General features: G+C 39.5%; 1 protein-coding gene across 1 annotated transcript; it reads right to left on the bottom strand.

Moving 5' to 3' along the window:
- Positions 1–1,719: 1,719 nt before the first annotated feature.
- On the bottom strand, positions 1,720–24,773 carry PCNX4 (pecanex 4). Its single transcript, XM_049770321.1, has 10 exons — positions 24,044–24,773; positions 19,242–19,421; positions 18,646–19,148; positions 18,361–18,461; positions 18,133–18,252; positions 17,119–17,479; positions 13,569–13,672; positions 8,630–9,657; positions 7,588–7,774; positions 1,720–2,421 (listed from the first exon to the last, which is right to left on the bottom strand). The coding sequence occupies exons 1-10, from the start codon at positions 24,730–24,732 to the stop codon at positions 2,173–2,175; spliced, it is 3,522 nt and encodes a 1,173-aa protein (XP_049626278.1). The 5' UTR covers positions 24,733–24,773; the 3' UTR covers positions 1,720–2,172.
- Between the last annotated feature and the right edge of the window lie 641 nt (positions 24,774–25,414).

Below are 25,414 nucleotides of genomic sequence, written 5' to 3'. Positions count from 1 at the left end.
TGAGGAAAGGAAAAGTAGGGAGTGAATTAAGAATCAGCTACAGGTGTCCACAACTTTGAGAAAAGGGAGACACAGGAAGGACAAGAGGAAGGGGGAAGGAGAGAGAAAGAGAAGGAGAGTTAGGAGAAAGAAAAGGAAGGGGGAAAGGGAAAAGAAGGGAATAAAAGGAAAGGGAAGGGGAGGGTAAGGAGAAACAAGGGGGAAGGAAGAGGAAGAGAAAGGGAGGGGAAGAGAAAGAAGGGACCAGGAGAAAAGGAAGCTCGGACATGGGATATTCTAAGCAGGACAACTGGGAAAGGTGAAAAGCCTCTTAATATTCCCTTAGCTAGGGTGATGGATAGGTGAGTACGAGGCACTAGTACTAGTAGTAGACACTAAAGATTATAAGGAGGACAGAAGAAATGGAAATAGCAGGATGTTTGTGTTCTTTTCTGCATATCCTGAGCCCATTCTCAGGTTTTTTTTTTTGGGTCATACCCGGTGACGCTCAGGGGTTACTCCTGGCTATGTGCACAGAAATCGCCCCTGGCTTGGGGGTCCATATGGAACGCTGGGGATCAAACCGAGGTCCATCCTAGGTTAGCACGTGCTAGGCCAATGCCCTACTGCTTGTGTCACCACTCCGGCCCAATTCTTAACAGTTTTTCTCGAGTCTTTTCTTTTTTTTTGGTTTTTGGGTCACACAAGGCAGTGCTCAGGGGCTACTCCTGATTATATGCTCAGAAATTACTCCTGGCAGGCTTGGGGGACCATCTGAACCTCTATCCTTCTGCATGCAAGGCCCTACCTCCATGCTATCTCTCCGGCCCTAGAGTCTTCTCTTTCTAACCTCATTACTTCCCTCTCCTATTCCCATACTGCTATTATTCCGTATATTATATTATTACACATAGTTGCAGTTTCTGTAAAAATTCTCAACTTCAGGACCAAAGAGATTACTTCCCTTACAGAAGTAAGGTACTTGGCTTGCAATATGGCAAATCCTGGTTCAGCCCTACCACTGCATTTGGTCTCCAAGCACCACCCAGGTTTCTCCTGAGCAAAAAAACCAGGAATAGCCCAAGCATAACTGAGTGTGGCCCAAACCTTGCCACCCCCCAAAATGAGTTAAAAAGAACTCTTCTCTTTATTCTCTAAAGCAGAATGTCCAGTTGAAAATATATGAAAAAGGAGTCCGATCTATGCCACTAATTCAAATTATCCTAAAACTGTTAATCCTTGAGTGTGATAAACCCTATTTCTTTCCTATATATCAAGAAAATAATTGGAAAGGAGAGCAAATATTTTACTGAATTGGGGCCAGAGTGATGGTGCAGTGGTAGGGTGTTTACCTTGCATGCAGCTCATCCAGGACAGACCTGGATTCGATCCCCGGCATCCATTAAGGTTATCCAAGCCAGGAGCGATTTCTGATTGCATAGCCAGGAGTAATCCCTGAGCATCACTGGGTGTGGCCCCCTTCCAAAAAAAGATCGCAAGAAAACATTTAACTGTTAAAATAAAAATAGCACTTTTTGGGCCCGGAGAGATAGCACAGCGGCGTTTGCCTTGCAAGCAGCCGATCCAGCACCTAAGGTGGTTGGTTCGAATCCCGGTGTCCCATAGGGTCCCCCCGTGCCTGCCAGGAGCTATTTCTGAGCAGATAGCCAGGAGTAAGCCCTGAGCACCGCCGGGTGTGGCCCCAAAACAAAAAAACAAAAAACAAAACAAAAATAGCACTTTTTGAAAATACTGCAAAATTTAATTATATTTTAAATAAATATATATACATGATATAATCTTCAACAGACTTCATTGTTGTGTAAAACACTGATATGAATATAAAGCATGTAAAAATTACAATTGTTGACTTCTGAAAGTATTACACACTTAAGGCATTAACAATTCATTATCTAAACAAATATTTTTGTATTTATCAAATCCTAACATATGACACGGGGCACAAATATTGACCAACTAGTTCTAATTCTATGTTGAACATAAAGTTTTCTGTTATTTGTTTTGCTTTGTTTTACCATTAAGACAGCTAAGAGAATCAAGTTTACAGAGCTTGGCTTTTCACAGGCATATGACTTGTGTGATGATGAGAGTTATGAGAGAAATCACAGTATTTTTGTAAAATGAAAAAAAAATCTCATTACCATTTGATAATACAAGTCAGAACAGTCTCTATTACAAATGTATATGAAGAGGTTTCGAGGAATAAATCGGATATCCCAGGGGAGGATCAGCTGCTTGTACCGTAAGGTTTCTTAAGAGAAGTGGATGAGCTTGGATGCTGTAACGTTCCTCATCATCGTTTGTAGCATAAAGCAACTCCCACGAAAGATTGGCCCACTGACCTCGGACAGCTTCAGCGCTTAACTCCCCAAGTTGGATCAATAGTTCTTGAAGGGTAAGTACTCTCCCAGTATAGATTCCCTTTTGAGTGATTGAGATAGAAAGAAAAAAAAAGATTAGGGCCTTTATGTACAGTTAGCAAACGGAAAGTAGCATATTAAAATGTACACTGAGTTGATGATCTGCAGAATTCTAATAACCCCTATTTGGAAGCTTTCTTTTTATTTTTAAATTTTTAGTGTACCATTGTGAATTCCAAATCTTTCACAGTTGTATTTCAGGCACATAGTGACAGCGAACTAGGGTCATTCCCACCACCAGTGCTGACCTCCCTCTGCCACTCTTCCGAGTGTGCATCCCAGACCTCCACCCTTAGGCCCCTGGCCTATCAGTGTTTTGTGCTTAATTTGTTTAGTTTGGGTCTCTTGATTCTGTTATCGTTGACTTTGGCTTGGGTATTAGTTTTGACTTTTTTTTTTTTTTTAACTCAATGCTCCTGAGACCACTTGGCCCCTGGATCCCATCTATTTGGAAGCTTTCTGAATAAGTATGAGAAGAAAATTTCTCTGACACTCTTTTAATTCAATGATCAGAGTAACAAAATATCAGACCTCTTTTACTTCTCTTTATTCCTTCACCCCATCTGAGATACAATTCATATTCCATAAAATTTACTCATGCACATGTATAATTCAAAAATTTTGTTCATGTACGTGCAACCACCATGAATTTATGAATTTTAAAAACATTAAAACTTGGGGCAGGAGTGGTGGCACAAGCGGTAAGGTTTCTGCCTTGCGTGTGCTAGCCTAGACGGACTGCAGTTCGATCTCCTGCATCCCATCCATATGGTCCCTTAAGCCAGGAGCGATTTCTGAGCACATAGCCAGGAGTAACCCCTGAATGTCACCAGATGTGGCCGAAAACCCCCCAAAAAACAAACCAAAACAAAACATTTAAACTCAACTTTAAAACATTTTCATGACCTCAGAAAGAAACCTCATACTATTTAGCTATTCTAAATAGGCTTCAACTCCAAATCCTAAGCAACTACTACTGTACTTTCTATTGTTAAGAGATTTACCTGGTCTGGAGATTTCATTGAAATGGAATCACGAGATCTTTCAAGAAGCTGTTTTCTTTAACTTACATATTTTCTGGGGCCGGGCGGTGGCGCTAGAGGTAAGGTGCCTGCCTTACCTGCGCTAGCCTAGGACGGACCGTGGTTCGATCCCCCGGTGTCCCATATGGTCCCCCAAGCCAGGAGCGACTTCTGAGCGCATAGCCAGGAGTAACCCCTGAGTGTCACCGGGTGTGGCCCAAAAACCAAAAAAAAAAAAAACAAAAACAAAAAAAAAAACTTAGCATATTTTCAAGGTTTATTCATATGGAAGCCTCACTTAATACTTCATCCTTTTTATCTCAATGGTATTTATTTTAAAGGTATGACTTTTATTCCCTGGTTAATGGAACATGTGTTGTTTTAATTTTTGGCAATTATGAGTGCTACAAACAGTGATAGACAAATTTATATGTAGATTTTTTCATTTCTCATGGGTATATACTTTGGATTGGAATTACTGGGTCACACTGCAACTATGTTTAAACATTTGGAAAGCTGCCAGACTATTTTCTAAAATGGTTGTACCACTGGTATTTCCTTCTTCAAGCATGAGATTCCAATTTCTCAACATCCTCACTAATGCTCACTTGACTTTCAAATTTTGGCAATCTTGGCTTATATTTTGATATTTGATCTGTTTTGAGTTCACAAGGGTCTGCAGTTGACAGAACAGCGTATTCCTCAAAGAACATGTTCCAGTACCTGTGATGTGATGTTTTTGAAATGGATCAATACTATATAATTAAGTTAAGGTTACTGAGGTAAGATCTTCCTGAAATTTTTGCTTGTTTGTTTTTAGGCTACACCCAGCTATGCTCAGGGGTTACTTCTGACTCTGCTTAGGAATTATTCCTGGCGGTGCTCAGGATACCATATGATGCAAGTACCTTGTCCACTGTACGCTCTCTGCCCTCCCAGATCTTCATGAATAAGAAGTCAGCTGGTATGTTGATAGAGATATAACGTGGAACCTGTACCTCAATTTGGAGGAATCGTATTTTTTTAAACTTTATTTATTGATTGATTGGTTAGTTTTCGGGCCATACCAGGTGGTGCTGAGGGATTACTCCTGGCTCTGCACTCAGAAATTGCCCCAGGCAGGTTGGGGGACCATATCGGATGCCGGGAATCAAACCAGGTCCTTCCTGAGTTGGCAGCATACAAGGCAAATGCCCTACCACTGTGCTATCTCTCCGGCCCCTAGAGGAATACTACTATCTTAATATTTGATTTATTTCCTTTTTTTTAGTATTTGATTTCTTTCTTTTTTTTTTTTTTTTTGTGGTTTTTGGGTCACACCCGGCAGTGCTCAGGGGTCACTCCTGGATGTCTGCTCAGAAATAGCTCCTGGCAGGCACGAGGGACCATATGGGATGCCAGGATTCGAACTGATGACCTTCTGCATGAAAGGCAAATGCCTTACCTCCATGCTATCTCTCCGCCCCCCCCCAATGATAATTTTTTTTTTTTTTGGTTTTTGGGCCACACCCGGCATTGCTCAGGGGTTACTCCTGGCTGTCTGCTCAGAAATAGCTCCTGGCAGGCACGGGGAACCATATGGGACACCGGGATTCGAGCCAATCACCTTAGGTCCTGGATCGGCTGCTTGCAAGGCAAACACCGCTGTGCTATCTCTCCAGGCTCAGTATTTGATTTCTTAACTAACATATAATCTTTCCTGGGAAATGTTCCTCAAGCATTTGAGAATACTGTGTACTGTTTTGTAGAAAAAAAATGTGTGACTTAAACCTAATGTTACTTTATTGATTTTGTGCCTAGAAAGTTATCTATAACTTTTTTCTTGATTTAAGTATATGATTATCATAACAATGTGAATGAATGAGGGAAAAAGAAAGTCTGTCTCAAGTACAGGTGTGGGTGGGGTGGGGAGTGGGTAGATCTGGGAAATTGGTGGTGGGAATCCTGCACTGGTGAAGGGGGGTGTTCTTTATATGACTAATCATACAAGTACAATTATATTTGTAATCACGGTGTTTAAATAAAGATAATTAAAAAAAATAAGTATATGATTATTATGTAAAATGTATTACTTTTTATTACTTATTTATTATTTATTTATTTTTTATTACTGGTTAATATCTGATTTTTACATTTATAGAATCTTATGTTGGGTATATGATTATTTTATCTGCCTGTAAATTGACACCTTTGTTACTCTTCATTTTAAATCTGTTTTCTTAGATGTTACTATAACTATCCTTTTACAATTTTCATTTGTACAGAATACTTTTAATATAGAATTTTAATTTTATTTGACTTAAAAAATATTTCCTAAGGGCTGCTTTAAGCCGTACCATGTCTTGTTTTAGTAAGTTATAACTGATACTAACTTAATTTTTGTGAAATAAAACAATCCTATAGTTCTATGATCTCCCCCCCCCCCCGTTTTGTGATATTGTTACTTATTATAGTAACACTGCTATAATTTTATGTAGCTGAGAGAAAAGTTGTATGTTTACTGACTGGTTCTGCTACATTAATTTATCCTTTCTTGTTCTCCTTTATTCCTGGGGTGAAGATAATGTACCTCTCTGAGACACTTACTTTGAAAGACATGTGTCTGGCAGAAGCTCAACTTCATGTTTCTTTAACCTCCACCTCATAAGTAGGCAAGGGGGATCAGGGCCCAGGAATTCTTAGTGGCACCACCCCCAAGATAATGCTCCCTCCAATAAAGATGGTCCCAAGAAAGTTCCCAATTCTATTATTATTTTTTTTATTTTGGGGCCACACTCAGCAGTGCTCAGGGAGTATTCCTAGCTCTGTGCTCAGGGATCATTTCTGGAAGGAAGTACGAGATCATATGGGGTGCTGGCAATCTAATCAGGTTTGAATGTGCAAGGAGAACACCTCTCCAGTGTACTATCTCTCCAACCCCTTGGAGTTCCCAGCTCTTGACTACAGCTACACTAAAGCTAGCTTTGGAAGAGATGGCTAAAAGAAAGACGAGAATGCAATCATCATGCCTCTCCCTGAAATACAGTCAAGGGAAGATGGAATCCTGTGTTTCTCTCTCACACTAAGTAAAGTTTCTATTTGCTGAATTGGGCAGGATGGGTTTTGGTTTAAATATTGTGTTCTCTCACTATTCTTACTGGGTTTTAATTTCCTTGAATAAACATATATTTATTTATTTTAAGGCCTTGGAACCATTCTGAAGATGTCAACTGTCTCTCTAGTTTGTTAAGTTTTCATTGAACTGTCTGTTAGTGGTTGGAGGCTCAGTTCTTATGGTGATTCCAGGCAGTGTCTGGGGTATCATGAAGTATTGAATGAACCCTGCTCCTGCAAGTAAACCATGTGCTTGTACTAGCCCTTTGCGCTACATCTCTAGCCCCCAATTGACTAGATTTATAAAACTTTCATCATTTTCTTTGGGGTGTACATTTGTGGAGTGACTTACACTAAAATGCCAGATGTAGAATGCTCACCAGCATGAAATACTGACTTTTAGGACATTGTAAATGCAATAAGAACAAAAACTAAAACTTAAAAAGTTATGACTGGTTAATGGGGCTGGAGCACTAGTACAATGGTTAGTATGGTGCTTGTCTTTGAAGCGGGCTCAATTCCCAGCATTCCATATAGACCCTTGAGCACTGACAGGAGTGATTTCTGAGTGCAGAGCCAGGAGTAACCCTTGAGCACTGCTGGGTGTGACCTTCTCTCAAAAAAAAAAAATATTGCTGGCTCAAAAAGAAAGTACAGGGTTAAGGCACTTGACTAACATACAGCTTAACCTGGCGTGACCTGGTCCCCACATTGTCCCAATAGCGTCACTGGGAGTGACCCCCAAAAGAGAACCAGGGATCAGTCCCAAAAATCATAAATATAAAAAACACTGAGAAGTTATTCCTTATTTGGAACCTTAATTTTAAAAAGTGATATATGCAATTGTTTATTCATCTTTCAAGAATAAGAATACTGGTCATTCAAGGACTGGAGGGTATGTTGGTCATAAGCCATAATTACAAATGCTTTATATAATTGCTAAATCTACGTCTAAACTGAAATATCTAGCACTTAGTTAAAACATTTTAAAGTTGATTAGTCTTCTTAGAGTTAACATATAAAAATGTTTTAAAACATACTTTAAACCTTACCATACTGAAATCATACCCCAGTGAAAACAAGAATGGTTTTTCTTGTAAAACTGCTTCTTTCCACTTTTCATCAGAAACTGAGCCAATGTACCAGTCACTTTCATATTCTTCAAGGTAGTCAACCAGCTCATTAAAGTTTTCTACTGGACCAAAACTTGCTTTGTCAATCATTAGTTTCAGAGTATATCTTTTAAAAATGGAGAAACGATAAATTTTAGATTTTGAAGTCAACTTCATAAATGAAATTAATTTGATCAGTACTTTATTTCTTTTGGTTTTAGGATTCACCCGTGGATGCCTGGGCTTACTCCTAGCTCTGCACTCAGGAATTACTCCTGGTAGTGTGCAGGGGATGGAACCCAGTTCAGCTGTGTGCAAGGTAAGTGCGTAGCTACCTGTTGTGCTATCTCCCCAGCCCCTTATTCAGTATTTTTAAGAGTATCTAAAAATCATATATAATATATATAGTTCAAATAAAAAGATTAGGGAGAACAGTTAAAATTAAGAAAAACAGGTTTATCACATAAAAAAAAGGTGGTACAATGAGGTTGGAGCGATGGCGCAAGTGGTAGGGCATTTGCATTACACACGCTAACCTAGGACGGACCGTAGTTCAATCCTCCGGCGTCTGATAAGGTCCCCCAAGCCAGGAGCGATTTCTGAGCGCATAATCAGGAGTAACCCATGAGTGACACTGGGTGTGGCCCTCCCCCAAAAGGTGGTACAAATTAAGTGTATTACTAACGTAATCTCAATACCTTGCAAACATTTTTGTTTAGGAAAGTGATTATTCTTTGAATTTAGAAATAAAGAAAATTTTTGTTATTAAAAAAAAAATCAACAAGTACTGGAGGGATAATACAAACATTAAGGTGTCTTCTCTGCCCACAACTGACCTAGTTCAGACTCTAATACTACATTGCCCCCCAAAAGATCCCAAAGTGAGTAATCCATGAGCACCCCTGGGTATGGCTCTATCAACCCCCACCCAAATCAACATTTTCCTGCCAATGTCACAACATAAAGAATCAAAACAAATTACCGAAAAGCCTTCAGTGCTAGCTGGAACAATTCTGGCTTTTGTTTGAGCCAATCCAAGGCGACAGACCAAGGCAAAACGCCATTGTAAGCTCTCAAAATATGAGAAGGAGTAATGATAATGTCTGTTCCAAATAAACTAAAATAACAAGTCATCACTGCATGAAGGTAGAAATCTCTTAAAACTCCGTCACTTGCAATTTCTTGCAGTATTTTTGGAGCATTTTCTTCTAAATTAAAACATTTTAACTGCTTTACAACAAATATGTACCAGTCTTCTGGAAATAGTGATCTCATTTCCCTCATTTTGGAATTAGGTAAACAATTGGACATCCACTCCTCAGGCAAGTTTAACAAATGCGAATGAGAACAACTGAATTCCACAATAGGGACATAGGTTTTATCTCCTTGCTTTCCTTTGTCAACCGCAGGGTATCCCAGCATAACTGTTTTATAAAAATTGTTTTCAGGAGCTGTTTCTAAAGAATCATCATCCATTTGTGCTGCTACTGATCCTGGAATAGGTACATTTGTAACTGGAAAACCTTTTAACTGGTATAACTGGTATTGTTCGTTTCCTTTCTTGCTAATTGGCTCATCATTAAAAATATCATCAGACCAGTCTTCCAAATTTTCTGAATTTAAGCTGTCAGCATCTTCTGGGATTGGGAGTTGGGATACCGCAGTCAAGTTTACTGGAGATACTTTCCCTTTAGATTCTGTTTGGGGCAGAGTTTCCTGCATCTTGGGTCTTCTGGCGCAGTACTGAACAAGTATCCACACAAGTACTTTCACAAGGTCACGCTTAAATTCTCTTAAGTTGTCCTGAGAATCAATGATGCCAGAGAGGACATTCCTGGCATCAGAATAGGTCTTCACAGGCAAAAGAGTGCAGGGGGTCAAGACATTTCCAAAGTGCTCATTGATGGAACATACTCCTTTGTCTTCTTCTTGCTCAAAGGCATCTTCAAAAACTTCATCCACTCTTTGTGCTTCCACAGTATGACAAGATGTCTCTTGCAATTCTAACCCCTAAAGAAAAAATTAAAATACTTGACTTTATGATATTATCCCACAGAGAAGAACAAATGATATTTGTAAATGCACATGGATTGTAATAATAAAAATAGGAAAAAAAGTAAAACAAAATTTTGGGGATCTTTCAATAAGTATTCATGATGACTGAAGGCCATTCCCAGGTGGCCACTCTCAGGTCTACGATTTACTCCAGTGCCGTGGAGTACCTGGGAAACCTGCCCAAGTGTGGGGACCTCCATGACCGTGCCAAGTGATTCCTCTAGGGCCACATCTGTGGTGCCAGGGAGCAGATCAAGACCAGGTACATATACAGAAGCACCATCATTAGCTCTTCAGTCCATGCCCTCCTCTCTCTGACCCTGCCAATTTTTTTTTTTTTTTTTTTTTGTGGTTTTTGGGTCACACCCGGCAGTGCTCAGGGGTTATTCCTGGCTCCAGGCTCAGAAATTGCTCCTGGCAGGCACAGGGGACCATATGGGACGCTGGGATTCAAACCGATGACCTCCTGCATGAAAGGCAAACACCTTACCTCCATGCTATCTCTCCGGCCCTGACCCTGCCAATTTTTAACCAAAAAAAAAATTAACTCAGATCTAATGGCAGTCAATACATGGTTTTTTTTTTTTGTTTTTTTTTTTTTAATGTTGGATAAGGAAATTAAAAAAAAAGGCAAACATAAAGAACGAGGCTACTGGAGATGGAAGATAGCTGTCCCATTTGCTTGCATTCACTAGGCCCTCTGTTCATTCTGGGAATACATGTCACGCCTCCTCTCCTCCTGCACTCCTGGTGTGGTCTTGATCTACATCCTGTCCAGCCCCACCAGTAACTTATCTTAGCCCTGAGCACTGAATCCTCACCAGCAAGTGGATTGTCATCAGGAATGACACCTGGTACCCTTAGAAACTGCTTTGGAGACCTCCAACCCCCCCACCAATGAAAGATAAACTATAAACATAATGCTACTTTCCAATATGATAGAGAAATCTGAATACTTTGTGCCATAATTTAATCAAATATGAACACATTTTTGGGAAGATTGTAGTGAGGGTTACCTAAAAAAGGCCTTTTAAATTATAAAATATAGTTGAGGAAAAAACTAGTCATACAATATCTATGGTAGTTTTGCATCTTTACCGTCTTACTTTTTATGACAGCATTACTCTACTGCAAGGATGTCATGGTTTACTTTATTACACACTTGTTTATTCTTTTTCCAGTATTAGTTAAAATAATAACTACGGAGGTTTATTATTTGAGTACTGTCTCCCCCAACCACAATCTTGGAACTCTCCTTTAGTTGCTTCCCTACCAGTACTCAAACTAGGAACCTGGCACACTGTACATATGTATGAAATATATGTTGGAATAATGAATATTATCAATGTCCTTTATGGATTTTAAACATTTTACTTACTTCCTTGGAAGGAATCACTTGAAAATCATGTAACAGGTCAACTATTTTTTTTTTATCTGTTTTCATAAAATCATCAGTGCCTTTAATAATTTATCAGGTTGTACCAAGATTCAGGAATGTAACCCTGGCATCTATTCTAAAATCAAGGCTTAACAGTCACAACTTTGACTATCCTTTCTCAAGATTTCCTTTCCCTCTTTCAAAAATAAAATTTCTAGCACAGAGAATTGTGAAGAGTAGTGAAAATGCTTTGTAAATTTTCAAGCACCATATAAAAAAAAACTTGTATAGCTAATTAGCTAATGTTTACCTCTCCAAAATGAGAAAGTGAAAAAAGCCTATCACCAAAATATATCTATAAATATTACATAAAACACAAGACCAATAAAACTATATTGCTAAGAAATAGAGCTATTCTAAGTAATGAGAACATCCAATACTTTGTCCGACTTTTTGCCTTTTTCTATCTGTCCAAGTTTATGAACAGCAGTTCTTGAACCACAAACAAGTAGGTCGGTATCACAGGAAAATGTTAAAAGTCTGCTGTGCCCTTCCTCAGAGTTTCTGACTGAGTGGGGTCCAAGAATTTTCATGCCTATCAAGTCTCCAGGAGATGCTAACATTATTAATCTGAGAACCAATGGGTTAAAGGGATCTTTTAGTCACCAGGTTTTGTTTTTGTTTTTGGGCCACACTCAATGGCGCTCAGGAGTTACTCCTGGCTCTGGCCTCTGGTTACTCCTGGCAGGCTTGGGGAACTATATGGAATGTCGGGGATTGAACCTTGGTTGGCTGCATACAAGACAAGGGCCCTACCCGCTGTGCTATCACTCTGGCCCCAGTCACCAGTAGTTTTTATCCAATCTGTACGAAGACAAAAAAATCATTCATTCACCAAATATTTATTAAATGACAGGTACTAGGTTCAGGGGCTTAGGATATATCTACCAAATAAAAAGAAATCCCTGTCATTGTAACATTTACTAGGGATTTGAGAAATACAGGCAATCAACTGTAGAACTGTAAATTCATCAATTCATTGAGAATGATACTTGTTATGAAAATAAAGAAAAACCAGGCCAAAGAGATCTGTGAGCACTGATATGGGTGGAAGTACAAATTAAGCATTTAAGATTTGCAGGTGGTGAGAAAGTCAGCTGCGTGGAAGAGGTCCCAAGCCATTATAAAAATCATTAGAATAACCACATTATAACTGTGTGGGAACAGCCAGTGGACTGGAGTAATGTGAGTGGGTAGTCAAGAATGCCAAAGGTATTAGTTCCTTTGGCTTTTAATCCAAATGAAAGAAAGGGAGAGTTCCACTTGAATAGGGCAGTGATAATGAAGACCTGTGCTTGAGAAGACAAGAGTGGGGCCTAGAGAGAAGAAGGGAGATCAATTAGGAGGTCCGAAATTATGCAGGAAAGGACTGAGATGGCAGGCAAGCAGGGTGGTGATAAGCGGGGGATACATTAATGGCTAAAAGGGGGAACAAGCGGGATTTCATAGCTGATGTTGTGGGACTGAGAAACCAAGAATTATCACTTAGGACTCTGAGGCATGTTGATGTGCAGAGTCGGGAAAAGAGAAGCAATGAAGGAGAGTGTCAAGAATAAACCAGGGAGATCAGTGAAAAGAGACAGCTAATGGTGATAAAGCCTGCAGACAGAGAAAGTACAACTTGTTCTGGGAGTTAGTTGATCACTGCATTTAGCAATTTAACAGCCAATGGAGACAAGGCCAGTTTTGGTGGAGTAATTAAGTGTGAAAATCTAGAGTAAATTAAATATGGGTGAAATATAATTGGGCATATGAAGTGTAAGCAACTCCAATAAAGCATTTTACTGTAAAAGAGAGAGAAGGACTGAAGATGGAGGAAATAGGACAAAAGGCTTTTTGTTATTTGGGGCACAACTGGAGGCAATCGGGTTATTCCTGGCAGGCTCAGTGTGACCAATATGGGATACTGGAGATCAAACCCAGGTCTGTTCTGGGTTAATCGTGTGCAAAGCAAACACCCTACTACTGTGCTACTGCTCTGTCCCACCACCCCTTTTAAGTTGAGGATATCTATATGATATAGGAGCTAAAAATATTTTTTTGGGTGGCAATACTTATGGAACTCAGGACTACTGGCAGTGTTTGAGGGACTACATGCAGTGCAGACAACCCATCTGGGGCTGGCTCCTTGCAAGGCAATAAATAATAAATGCCTTAACCCTTGAGCTAGCTCTCTGGCTCCTTAAAAATATTATTGAGTCATACTTTTTAAGGTTTTCAGTTAGATACAGGTAAAAAGAACAGGAAAAAATAAAGTCTGCCTGTTAATATGTGCATATTGAAATATATCTAAATGTTAAGGTGTTTTCACAGGTAACTAAAAATGTTATTTCAAATTAAGCTACTAAGTGTTTTATGTGCACACACAGGTAAAAGTTTACATATAGACCATATAAAAATATCAGAGAGGTTTGAAATGAACATTGACCTTAATGTTAACACAGCAGTAAGAATAGCCACGCTCTAGAATCATTATCCATAGTAAACGATCCTGGAAACGGCCCAAGTAATGAGACCCAGGTAAGAGGAGACCTAAAACAAATCAGAAAGAAAAGGCAAATTATTTTTTAGAACTGGTTTTTTTTTTTTTTTTGTGGTTTTTGGGCCACACCCGGCAGTGCTCAGGGGTTATTCCTGGCTCCAGGCTCAGAAATTGCTCCTGGCAGGCACAGGGGACCATATGGGGCGCCGGGATTCGAACCGATGACCTCCTGCATGAAAGGTAAACGCCTTACCTCCATGCTATCTCTCCGGCCCCTAGAACTGGTTTTATTTCGTTATGTAAATCTCCAAAACTGAGAATACAACTTGAAACTGATTTAAACTCCCACAACTATTCGATGCACATCAGGGGACATTAATTTAAGCTTTTATTTAAAATTTTTTCCATTCTCCTATTAATATTTCAGATATGTAGTGGAGTAATGTTTAAGTCACATCCAGTGGGAGGGCTCTGGACCAAAGGTTTATTTTTAATCTTTTGCCATTATAAATCATGTCATAGAAATGATCTTTGTGAAAGTTGTCTTCTGCAACATGTTATGCAGAAGAGTTAATATAGGAAGACATGTGACTTCCTTGAAAGGCCTACTTACAAGTTGGTCTTCTTTTGCTCCATTTGCTCCAACTTAGTACCACTTGAGTCTCCGCTGAACACTCTTTCTTCAGGGAGTCTGGTACTCTAGTATGTGCGAGGCAGAGGCTGCCTTCATGACCAGCTTACATCAAAAGCCTTAGACGAAGTCTTAAGCTTTCCCGAGAGCCAACCTTACATGTTGTCACAATGTGTTGCTGGGCACCTGTACCAGAAGTGTGTATTTGGAAACTGTACCTGTGCCCACGTAGCTTGGTCCTGCACTGATTCTGCTCAGCATCCCTTTCCATATATACATACATGTATGTGCTGTGAGTCCCGTGATTCCTCCTAATGAATCCTCAGCCCTAAGAATGGTGTTGCAGCCTCTAAAAAACAGGCATGTTTCTCTCCAGAGGTGAATCACTAATTTTTATGCCAGGAGATTTGTCTATCTTGATTAGAGATTATTAGTTTATCCTCCAGGTGCTTGTAAGAGTACACCCACTTCCAGCAGAATGTAAGTGTCTGTTCCCATAGTCAAGATCATACTGTTATGTCAGAAATTTTATTATTTACACGTAAGATATGTGAAATATTACCCTCTGTTCTACCACTACCCTACAAGGAAATTTTTTTAGGGGTGGGGCTTCCCAAATAATGCTTAGTGGGCCCGAGGATCTCCACTAATTTAGCCTGGGAGTATTTGGGGTGAAAAATACTTTTTAATATACTTCTGGCTGGAGTAGAATTCGCTACCTAATAAAGTGAATTATTCTACAGAAGTATATGAATAAAGTGATAGTAATTTCTATCTTATCATGAAGGATTTTTATCATTTTAGAAGTGATTTTGACTTAGCAGGTATTTTTTAAAAGTAGCATACATTACATAATATATTAGTTGAAACTAGATAAAATACTGAGAGTGTAGAATATTTCCTACAAGAGATATGGTTATTCATAACAAATGTGCACTACAGCGATAAAAAAAATCTCCTAAATTATCTCATAAAAGATAACTAGCAACTCACACATAATAGATAGCCCAAGTATTTGATCAAAATTGCTAGCTTAAATTGCTACTTGAGGGGCCAGGGACCAAGCTCAGGAGTGAAGCATGTGCTTTGCATGTATGAAATCCTGGGTCTGTTCACTGGTACCACACATATAAAATGCATAGCTAATCTGCTTGTAATCACTTTGTCAGGAAGTCACTAGACATTTGTAGAACAAGTTTGCTCTGAAAACTGCAAAAGCAATCTATTTATCAGCTTATAACTTCTAAAATCAATGTATGAATTACAATATAGCTAATTCTGTATTCAATGACGTTATAAAATTAGTTTACTTTGAATAAAAAAGTATTCTTTCTCATATTTGCATAGTTCTTCATTTGGGGAGGCTACTGTTGACTATCACATCTCATGGCCGCTCCCATTATACTATTTAAGTCATTTAATAATATATGCAAATTCTCCTAAACTCTTTATCTGATATCATCTACAAATTAGCTGTTATTAAGAATGTTACTGCAGGCCAGAGCAATAGCACAGCGGTACGGCATTTGCATGGCATGCGGCTGACCCACAACAAACCTCCGTTTGATCCCCGGTGTCCCGTATCGTCCCCCAAGCCAGGAGTGCTTTCTGAGCAGGAGTAACCCCTGAGTGTCACTGGGTGGCCCAAAACACAAAATAAACAAACAAAAAAGGAATGTCACTGCACCTGTTAGATTCAAATTCATAGATTCATAAAAATTTAGGGAAATATTTTATGCTTATATTTTATATATAGTAGAATCATATCTGTTTTTAACATCTCTATTAAATCTATGTTTTGTAATAGTAGAATTATATCCCAATTTTATTTAAACAAGTGGTGCTTCTTTTTGTTTGGTTGGGGGCCATTATCAGTGCTGCCAGGATCCATTCTAGGCTCAGTGCTTAGGGGCCATTCCTGGCACTACTCTGGGAACATGGGGCACCAGAGATCAGACCCCACGGCTCCTGTCTGCACTAGAAGGAAACGTGCTTGTAGAAAGTAATATCATCAGGCCAGGGATGGAGCTCAGTGGTATGACCAATGCCATGTATTCCTAATAGTAGGGCCCTGTGTTTGATCCTCAGCACTGTAAAAATCATAGAAAAAAAATGTCAGGTTGTGTAGAAGGAGTCTTGCAAGTGAGGGTGTAGTTTCTATCCCCAGCACTGGCCCGCATATGAGTCCAACCCCTGTAGCACAATCAGTCTCTGATTTACTGCAACCAGATGCATGAAGCACTCTGGAAATAAGGGAGACAACACCTGGCAAGCACTTCAATCAAAAGTGTCACCAACAAGCATGCGAAGTCCCATGAGAACAACTAACACTGAGTACTGTAACTAGTGTGTGGCCCCACAACTTAGCATGTTAACTCAGGTGGGCATTACAACCAAGGGTACAGAGACATCTGGCCATCACAACAAGACCAAGAGTAAGGGAGAAAAACTGTCAAATCATCTTAATAACATCTTCCCTTAGCATTTTTATCACTATCTCCCTCACAAGAAGGCAGGAAAACATATATTTCGCATACACTCCTTCTGTTTAAAATCAAAGCACTTGAATCAGTTTAATAGCAGATCATGAGGTTTTTCTGGTGGTGTTATGTTTTGGGTTTAGGCTTGTTTGTTTGGGGGGGCCACACCTGGTGGTGCTCAGGAGACACTCCTGGATTTCTGCTCAGGATCACTTCTGGCAATGCTCAAGGGACCAGAGGGAGTGCCAGGGATCAAAGCCAGGTTGGCCTATGCAGGGTAGACTTCTTGCCTGCAGTACCATCTCTCTGGCCTCTTCTCTGCATTGTGTGTCTTAAATATAAAAATACCAGTGAGGTTTTTCTTGAGCAAAACCCACTGACTTACCCAAACTTCCAGTTTCCATTGCAGACTGCAGCGCAGTCATCAAGCTCGGGACCATCTGGCGATAGTACACCGTATCTGCACACATGCAGGCCGAGGCACCCACGACTCCCGGCCAGCTCTGAACAGGCCGGGGAAAGCCCACCAGAAACAAAGGAAGGGTGAAGAGGGGGAGCAGGGGCGAAGAGAGTAATGTAGAAAAAGCTATCAAGACCAACACAAACGGCGAGAAGACAAGGTTGAGGATGCATAAACTAGTGGTTGATTTTCGACGTTTCTTTTCTGTCAGAGAGGCCACAAGGACAGTCACAGCAAACTGCACTTTAGAGACAAACTGAATCAGACGATCACAAATGATGCCAACCTGCAGAGATATAAGCATTATTTTAGTCTTAAAAACTTTTTTAAATTTTCAAGTCATGTACGGGAAGCTAAACTAACCAAAGTTATTTCTATAAAAATTTTTAAAAGAGGAAATACTGATAGAGGTGAGAGATGATGAACTCTGAAAAACACAGTTGTATAATGGTACAATTATATAACTGTTTCTCACAGACTTTATATAAAACATATTTTCATACGTTGTGTAACTCCAATTGTGTAATAGTCAGAATAAGAAAATCGATAGAGATGCTAAGCTGGTAAATGGTGGCTGCAGCTGGAATGAGAACCAGGAGGGATGGAGAATGAAATGGGAATAATTATGTGTATGATGCTGAAAATATTCTAAAATTAGACTATGTTGTGGCTGCATCACTCTGAATACATATCACTCAAGTGTAATAGTTTCAGTGGATAAATATTATATGAAATTTATCTCAATGAAGCAGTTAAAAAATATATTTTGTAGGGCCAGGAATAGTACAGAGGTTAAGGCATTTGTCTTGCATGCAGTAGACCCTTAGGTGCAATCCTTGAGCATAGGCCAGGGCACTGTTGGGTGTGGCCCCAAAACACTACAACATTACCACCACAAGAACCCCAAAATATATATGTTTATTTATTTATTTTTTTTACCAGTAAGAGTTTGATTCCTGTATCCAAGTTTCTGTTCCACCATATGTCAGCACTAGAAATCAAGTGCACTGCTGATACAATTACTATTTCCAACAAAGCGTGTTCGGTCTTCTGCCATACCTGCAGTACACAAATTATTCATTTTTATTAGAAACAATGTGTTAATATAAACTGCTAAATCATTATTAAGCCTAGAAATAGAAAAAAGCTATTGTATTTTAAGATTACCATTCTAAAAGCTCTTGTAAATCCAATGGAGACAGACACGGAGTGGAGCTTGTGTAAGGAACTGTCCAACGAAAGAAATGCCATCACAGCAAAAGGTGAAACTAAGACAACAGAAAAGGACATTTAAAAAGGTAAAACATCCCTTTCTATAATTTAATTTAGCCAGTATTATTTTTATTAGTACATTTAATCAATATACATGTAATATTAACAAATGTAGAAATTCCATAATTGGTTTTTGGTATAGTTTCTAGTATAATAGGGTAGAAGAGATTATCTTCCTACCTAGTTTTAGCAGAATCCGTCTGACAACAGCTATCTTCATAAGCCCTCTTCGTTTCTCTAAGAATAAAGTCACGGTTTCCACATCATTTGGAAAGAAAGGGTTTCGAAAAATTCTAAAAATATAGACACTTTGAATTTCTCTAAGTAACCACAGGGTTATGAGTAATGGCATCAAAATGTAGCTAACGATGGCCTGAGCACTGTTTCCTGTAGCAGCAAAGTAATGTAGCAAACCATTTTCTAGGAGAGCTAACACGAAGATAATGATGTTGAAAAGGCACTCCTTCCACGTGAACTGTGTTTCTGGGTCACAGGGTAAAGCCTTAGCTGTGGCTCCAACTCTGTGTCTGGTCACCTTCTGTCTGAGAACAAAAATCATCTCACTTAGGTTGAGGCTCAGTAAGAACCCAAGGCCAGTCAAGAACAGAACCACGCCGACAGTGCTGGGAATGAAATAGGAGATGACAGCTACTCCAGCAGAAGCGATGAGCATGAGTAACAATCTGTAAGGAAGAAAAGCAAAGAGATTTTCTTGAGATGAGAAACAGAAAGTTCTATAAGAATCGACACGTACCTTTACGATTTACAATAATTACCGTAGGTGGGTTGACACTGATGAGCCTCCAAGAACAAACTCTAACACCTGTTCCATGGCCCAGAACAAAAGCGCATCTGGTGGGGGCAGGATCCCGAGTGCCCACAGAAAGGGTAAAAATATAAACACGATGTGTAAAATCTGATTTGCTTGCTCTAGAGTGGTTATGCTTACCATAAACCTATAAAAGAGAAGGAAAATGTTTGCATGATACAATATAACACATACAAGAAGATCGTTTTGCAGGAAAAAGAATACACACACCCACCATATCCATCCCAATACAGGACACTTACAGAAAAGTTACTAGCTTCAACATGTGAAAAAATATCATCACTGGTTCATTTAAACTGTATGTCTTCCTCTATATAAGCGACTATCCTCCCTTAATTGTACAGCATTGTACTTTTTGTTTAGTATTTAAATAAGAGAATCAAATGTAGGAAGATCGAAGAATTTTTCTTAGAGAAAATTAGAATTTATAGATTTGTAACACTGAACAAACTCACATTTAAGGCAAAATTTTCCCTATGGTAGAAACTATGATAGGAGACAAACTTCTTTTGTGGGGAGGCATATCTGGCAGTGCCTACAGATAGCTTAGTAGGATACCTCATGAGCTGACTCATGCTTGGGGTTGTCCCCAACATCTGTTGGGAGCACTTTGGGTTGCCAGGGATTGGCATGCTATCCAATCTGTGAGTTACCTCTTAGATCCCTGATAGTTGAAAGTCTATCCATCATTCTTCATCTAAGTGTAAAACACATAAATGTGAAATTACAAGTAACTCTGCAAAACCCAAGGCTGCCCACTGTTCACGTTACCTCACTTAGTAAAGAAAGAAAACTTTTTTCTCCTACACTCTCCTGTAATACCTTGCTCTAGATTCCAGAATTTAATTTCAGAAACCAGAATGCTAGGCTACAAATGTGTTTCTATTGGCTAGCCTGGGAATTTAACAAGTAATACTGTCTCATTTTGTTTAGACAGTGTATGGATTTGAAAACACAAACTATACAATCTCATCAAGTTAGAGAAAACAGCTGGTTCTTATCAGTTAAATATAACATTGATGTGTCATTTCAAAGTATTTAACACAAAACTTTAAAGCACGTTAGAATAAAGTGTATTCGTATGTTGCTACAGTTTTGTTATGAGACTAATCAAATATCTTGTCTGGAAACGAAAAAAGTATTTCATTAACCTTCAAAAGAGAAAAACAAGTCTCAAACCTCAAAGCACAACTGTTAATACCTGAGCTACTAGGAATCAGAGTTAAGGAAAAGGCAATTTCTGTAATAATTATTCACTTCGGAGTATGTTAACTCAGAAGCAAATGGATAGACATTACAGAAAATTTGAGTTTCCGTTACCCCAACCTGAAAACAGAAAATGCACTGTCTCATAAGTATGTCCTTCAGGTTTCTATAAGCAGAGAATTAACCCAATTGCAATGGTATGAGGTTAAATCAGAGGGCAAATACTCTCTTGGTAGCATAGCTTTCAAGTTAAATTAATTCCATGTCGGTCAAATGCTAGACTCTAATGAAAAAGGACAACCAGACTGCACATACAAGGCCAGAGGAATCTTAAGGAACACAAACAGATTTGTGCAGTTTTTAAAAAACACTTCTTGGGGCTGGAGAGACAGCACAGAGGTAAGGCGTTTGCCTTGCATGCATACAGAAGGTCGGTGGTTCAAATCCCGGCATTCCATGTGGCCTGCCAGGAGCGATTTCTGAGCCAGGAGTAACCCTTGAGTGCTGCTGGGTGTGATCCAAAAACCAAACCAAACCAAACCAAACCAAACAGAAACAAAACCAAAAACACCATACACAAAAAACACTTCTTAGCCAAAGCAATAGTATAGTGGGTAGGACTCTTGCTGTATACATGGCAGACCTAGATTTCTTTCCTAGCATGCTATATAGTGCCCCAGTTTACAGGAATTATCCTTGAATGCAGAGCATTGAGGAGGAAACATTGAGCATAGCTAAATGATGCTCCCAACAAAACAAACAAATAAAAAAACACTTCTTTTGCTAAGATACTTAACGATAGATGATTTCATTTGTACAAAATAAATGTAAAATTGTAGTATGGTATAGTGACTTACATAAATCCTGGAGTCTTCCTTTTAGGCAGTATACTTATTTGCTATGGAATATTGGTTCCATAACTACACAATGGAAGCTTTATCACAACATTAATGGGAAGATTAAATGTGCAGATACATTTAAAGTTCTTAGCAAAGTATCTGGCAAAAATTTTTTTAAAGGGTTAGAGTGATAGTACAGCAGGTGGTTAACCGGGGTTCAATCCCCAGCAACCAATCCGGTTGCCTGAGCACCATCAGGAGTGATTCCTGAGTGTAGAGCCAAGGTTAACCCTTGAGCATTGCCGGACATGGCAGAAATAAAAACTTCAAGGGGTGAGAGAGATAGTATAGCAGTATGGTGTTTGCTTTGCATTTGGCCTACTCAGGTTCAATCCCCAGGATTTGTTTCTGGAGCCCTCCAGGAGTGATTCCTCAGTACGGAGCCAGAAGTACCTAACTCTTGAGCATCGATGGGAGTGGCTGAAAACCATAAAACCAACACAAAACCCCACAACACACACTTACATGTTAAAAATAAACATTTTACTTAAACTTATCCTCCAAGTCTTTTTGTTCTTAAACAAAATGCTGATGCAGAAAATACACATTTAATATATATTAAATATAAAGTACATGTCATTGAAATAACCAAGCACTTATCGCTCTTGTCTTTAATTAAGCCCTAATCGATGATTATTGTCATCAGTTCTATTACAGGGGAAATTTTTGATTACTAATATTTCTCACATCTAACCAGTTTTCTAGGGCAAAGATAATATAAACCTTCTAGAAAAATTATTATTCTAAAAGCTAAAAATAGTTCATAAGAATCTATGAATGCCCTCCCATTGGATGTTCTTTCTATGCTATAAATATATACAACTCACTGAAGTGCTGAGAGCACGTGAGCTATACAATAAAGGTAAAACACTGTCCATGATTCAAATGTAGAGTAAAAGGACAAGGGATATGGTTCACAGGCAGAAAGCATGCCTGGCATGGATGAGGCTACAGATTAAGCCTCAGGAAAAAAAAAAAATCAAGGCTTAGAAAATAATTTAAAACTGGGGCTGAAGAGATAGCACATAGTAGGATGCTTGCCTTGTATGTGGCTGACCCAGGTTCCCATCCATCCCTGGCATTCTATCTGGTCCCTGATCTCACCAGGAGTGACACTGAGAGTAGAACCAGGAGTAAGCTTGACTTGGTTCACACCACCGTAATCAAATACCTTACAGTAAGTGGCTTCAACAGCAGAAGTGTTTGTCTCACCATTCTGACAGCAGGATGTCTGAGATGAGAGCTTTCTCTCAGTTTCTGGTAAGAGCACTGTTTCTGGCTTCCGGACAGCCACTGTCTCACCTGGCAGAAATGGAGGGGAAGGGAGGGACCAAGCTCCTCTTGGTCTCTCAGATGAAGGGCACTGATCCTTTCACGGCTCCACCATCATTATCCTAATAATCTCCCCAAGATCCCACTGCCGAACACAACTCCATGGGAGTGTAGGACTTTAACAGAACATTTGGGGAGAGGAAGGGGATGGACAAGACACATACTTTGAGTCCTTAGACGGCTGTATATTTTACTTGGAAACTAACCTGAGAAAGAGAAAGGCGTGATCTATACAAAGAAAGAAAATTCATTTTATGAGAAGGCACACAAAAGGGATTATCAACTTTTTGTTTTGTTTTTGGGTCACAGTCAGTGACGTTCAAGGGTTACTCCTGCCTATGCGCTCAGAAATCGCTCCTGGCTTGGGGGAATCATATGGGATGCCGGAGAAATCAAACCGCAATCCATCCTAAGCTAGCGCGGACAAGGCAGATGCCTTACCCCTTGCACTACTGCTCTGGCCCCAGAATTATCAACTTTCATAAACAATGGCATTTTTTTCCTTCTGTAGTAGACTGATCAAAAAAATTACACTCATATTCCTTCTATATTCTCTATAATAAAACAAAAAATGTTACTCTTAAATTATATCTGTGTAAAATGTTGATGTAACTTTTGTTCTTCATATTTCCCCTCTGGGGTAATTTATATCTTCTAATGGATTTCAATCAGGCCTTCTTACAGACCCACAGCTTTTCTTAAAGTGAAACAGAATTGAAGTTTTGCCTAGTTATGTATAGGGCCTTCAAAATCTACTGCTTTAGTATGAATTCCTAACTTGGTTCAGTTTTGAGAGAGTAATAATCAAAACTACCTATTAGGGGCCAGAGTGACAGGATAGCGGCAGGTAGGGTATTTGCCTTGCCTTGCACACAGCTGACCTAAATTTAATCCCCGGGACCCAAGAGTCCCCCATCCCTCTACTAGGAGTAATCCCTCAGTGTTGCAGGGTATGTCCCCCAAACAAACATAAAATCCAACTTATTACCTAAGGTTTGGCTTCATGATTTTTCACTTACTTTATTTTTATTTTATTTTTTTGTGTGTGGGGGGGCAAACCTGGTGGGATACTCCCAGCTTAGGCACTCTAGACGCTGCACCCAGTAGTACTCAGGGAGAACACTTGGTGCCAGGAGCCATGCATGGGTACATTAACCATTTGCGCTAACTTGCTAGTTCCTTGAATTTTAACTATAGATTATGATAAAAATATTGCCACTATCACACATGCTTAAAAACAAAGCAATCTCTACAACATTTATTATAATACAGTGATCATCATTAGACAGCGACTTATTCCACGGCTTCTTACCTGTGTGCAAGATCTACAGAAACAAATAAGAAGATATAAAGAGGCCTCATCAGCGGCGTTATTTCGAAAGTGTCCTGTGCCTGGAAAGTCGCCGTCTCGGTGGCAGTGTTTACAATTAACGAATATTCGCCTATACATAAAGTCATCCATCCAAAGACAAAGAGCAGCACGGTTCCTCCCAAACTGCCATACAGCAGGGTTATTCTGTTGGGGAGCAGGTACCATGTTCCAAGACCACATACTAACCCGGCTAGAACGGAATGAAACACTATGTTGGCTATATATTTCTTGCCAGGAATGAGGAAGTTGATAGTCTCAGTGCCAGCACAGCTCGTGAATTCATGCTCATCTTCCTCTGCTAAGATATCTGTGCTTGGCATCCTTTCGACTGTCACTGATTTTTTCCTGGCGTAGACACTGCTCAACTGGATGGCAAATGCAGTGAGGAGCATCAGTCCCCCTGAAAGCAGGGCTGTATAATAATCCTCCAGGAGGCCCAATTGGTACAGAAGCGTTCCCAGGCCACCCCAAAGCCATGGGATCAAAAAAAGAATAATTTGATTGACGTAGATGTAAGGAGGGGCACAGTAGCCTAATTTGAACCGGAGGCCTCCGAGAACAGTCTGGGGAAAGCGCTTCAGAAAGAAGTCCTGTTTGTAGTCATTCAGCAGAGGCACATCTGGACTCATCCTTTCATCCTTCTCTCCGAATTATTCTGACAGTCACATTCTTTTCTGTAACAAAGGGGGGAAAAGGGCACTTTAAAAACATACTTAAAACCTGGCATGGAAGGGCACGTCTCCCCAAACAGATCTCTATATTATTCTTTTGCTGCTTCAAGGGAAGGATCTATCACCATATTCCTCTGGCTCTTCCATACTCACTGCTGATGTAAACTTGGAACTAAACAGATACTCTCTGTGCTGTTTTATTACTTGAGAAAAAAAATCATATTCGTTATTAAGTTGGAACTCAACATTTAAATTCAGCTTTAAGTTAAACCAAGTTTTTAGAGTTTAACATCTAAGGACAGAGTTCTGAACATTTTCAAAAATCCAAGATATATATTATTTTTATCTATTTCAAATGTCAGCAAACTATTTCTGTTAGTGTGGGTAAATATGTTAGGCAAATATGTTAGGCTCTTTAAACCACAAAGCCTCTGTTAAAGTAATTACACTCATAGGATCAGAGCGACAGCACAGTGGGTAGGGTATTTGCCTTGCACAGGGTTGACCTGGCTTTGATCCCTGGCATCCCATATGGTCCCTGAGCCTGTCAGGAGTGACTTTTGAGCCAAAGCAAGGAGTTATCCCTAAGCGCTGCTGGGTGTGACCTAGCACAAAAACATTAACAAAAAACAACAAAAAA

This window comes from Suncus etruscus, chromosome 3, assembly GCF_024139225.1.
Source record: "Suncus etruscus isolate mSunEtr1 chromosome 3, mSunEtr1.pri.cur, whole genome shotgun sequence".
Classification (NCBI taxonomy): domain Eukaryota; kingdom Metazoa; phylum Chordata; class Mammalia; order Eulipotyphla; family Soricidae; genus Suncus; species Suncus etruscus.
This window is presented reverse-complemented; position numbering and strand designations above follow the sequence as displayed.

Bases quoted from the DNA above. Each gene is read 5' to 3' on its own strand.
- PCNX4 (XM_049770321.1), bottom strand. From the start codon at position 24,732: ATGAGTCCAGATGTGCCTCTGCTGAATGACTACAAACAGGACTTCTTT. The intron at 18,462-18,645 runs GTAGGAAGATAA...CTGTTGTCTTAG, and splicing joins ACGGATTCTGCTAAAACTAG to TTTCACCTTTTGCTGTGATG. The intron at 2,422-7,587 runs GTAAGGTTTAAA...ATCACTCAAAAG, and splicing joins TGGGGTATGATTTCAGTATG to GGAATCTATACTGGGAGAGT.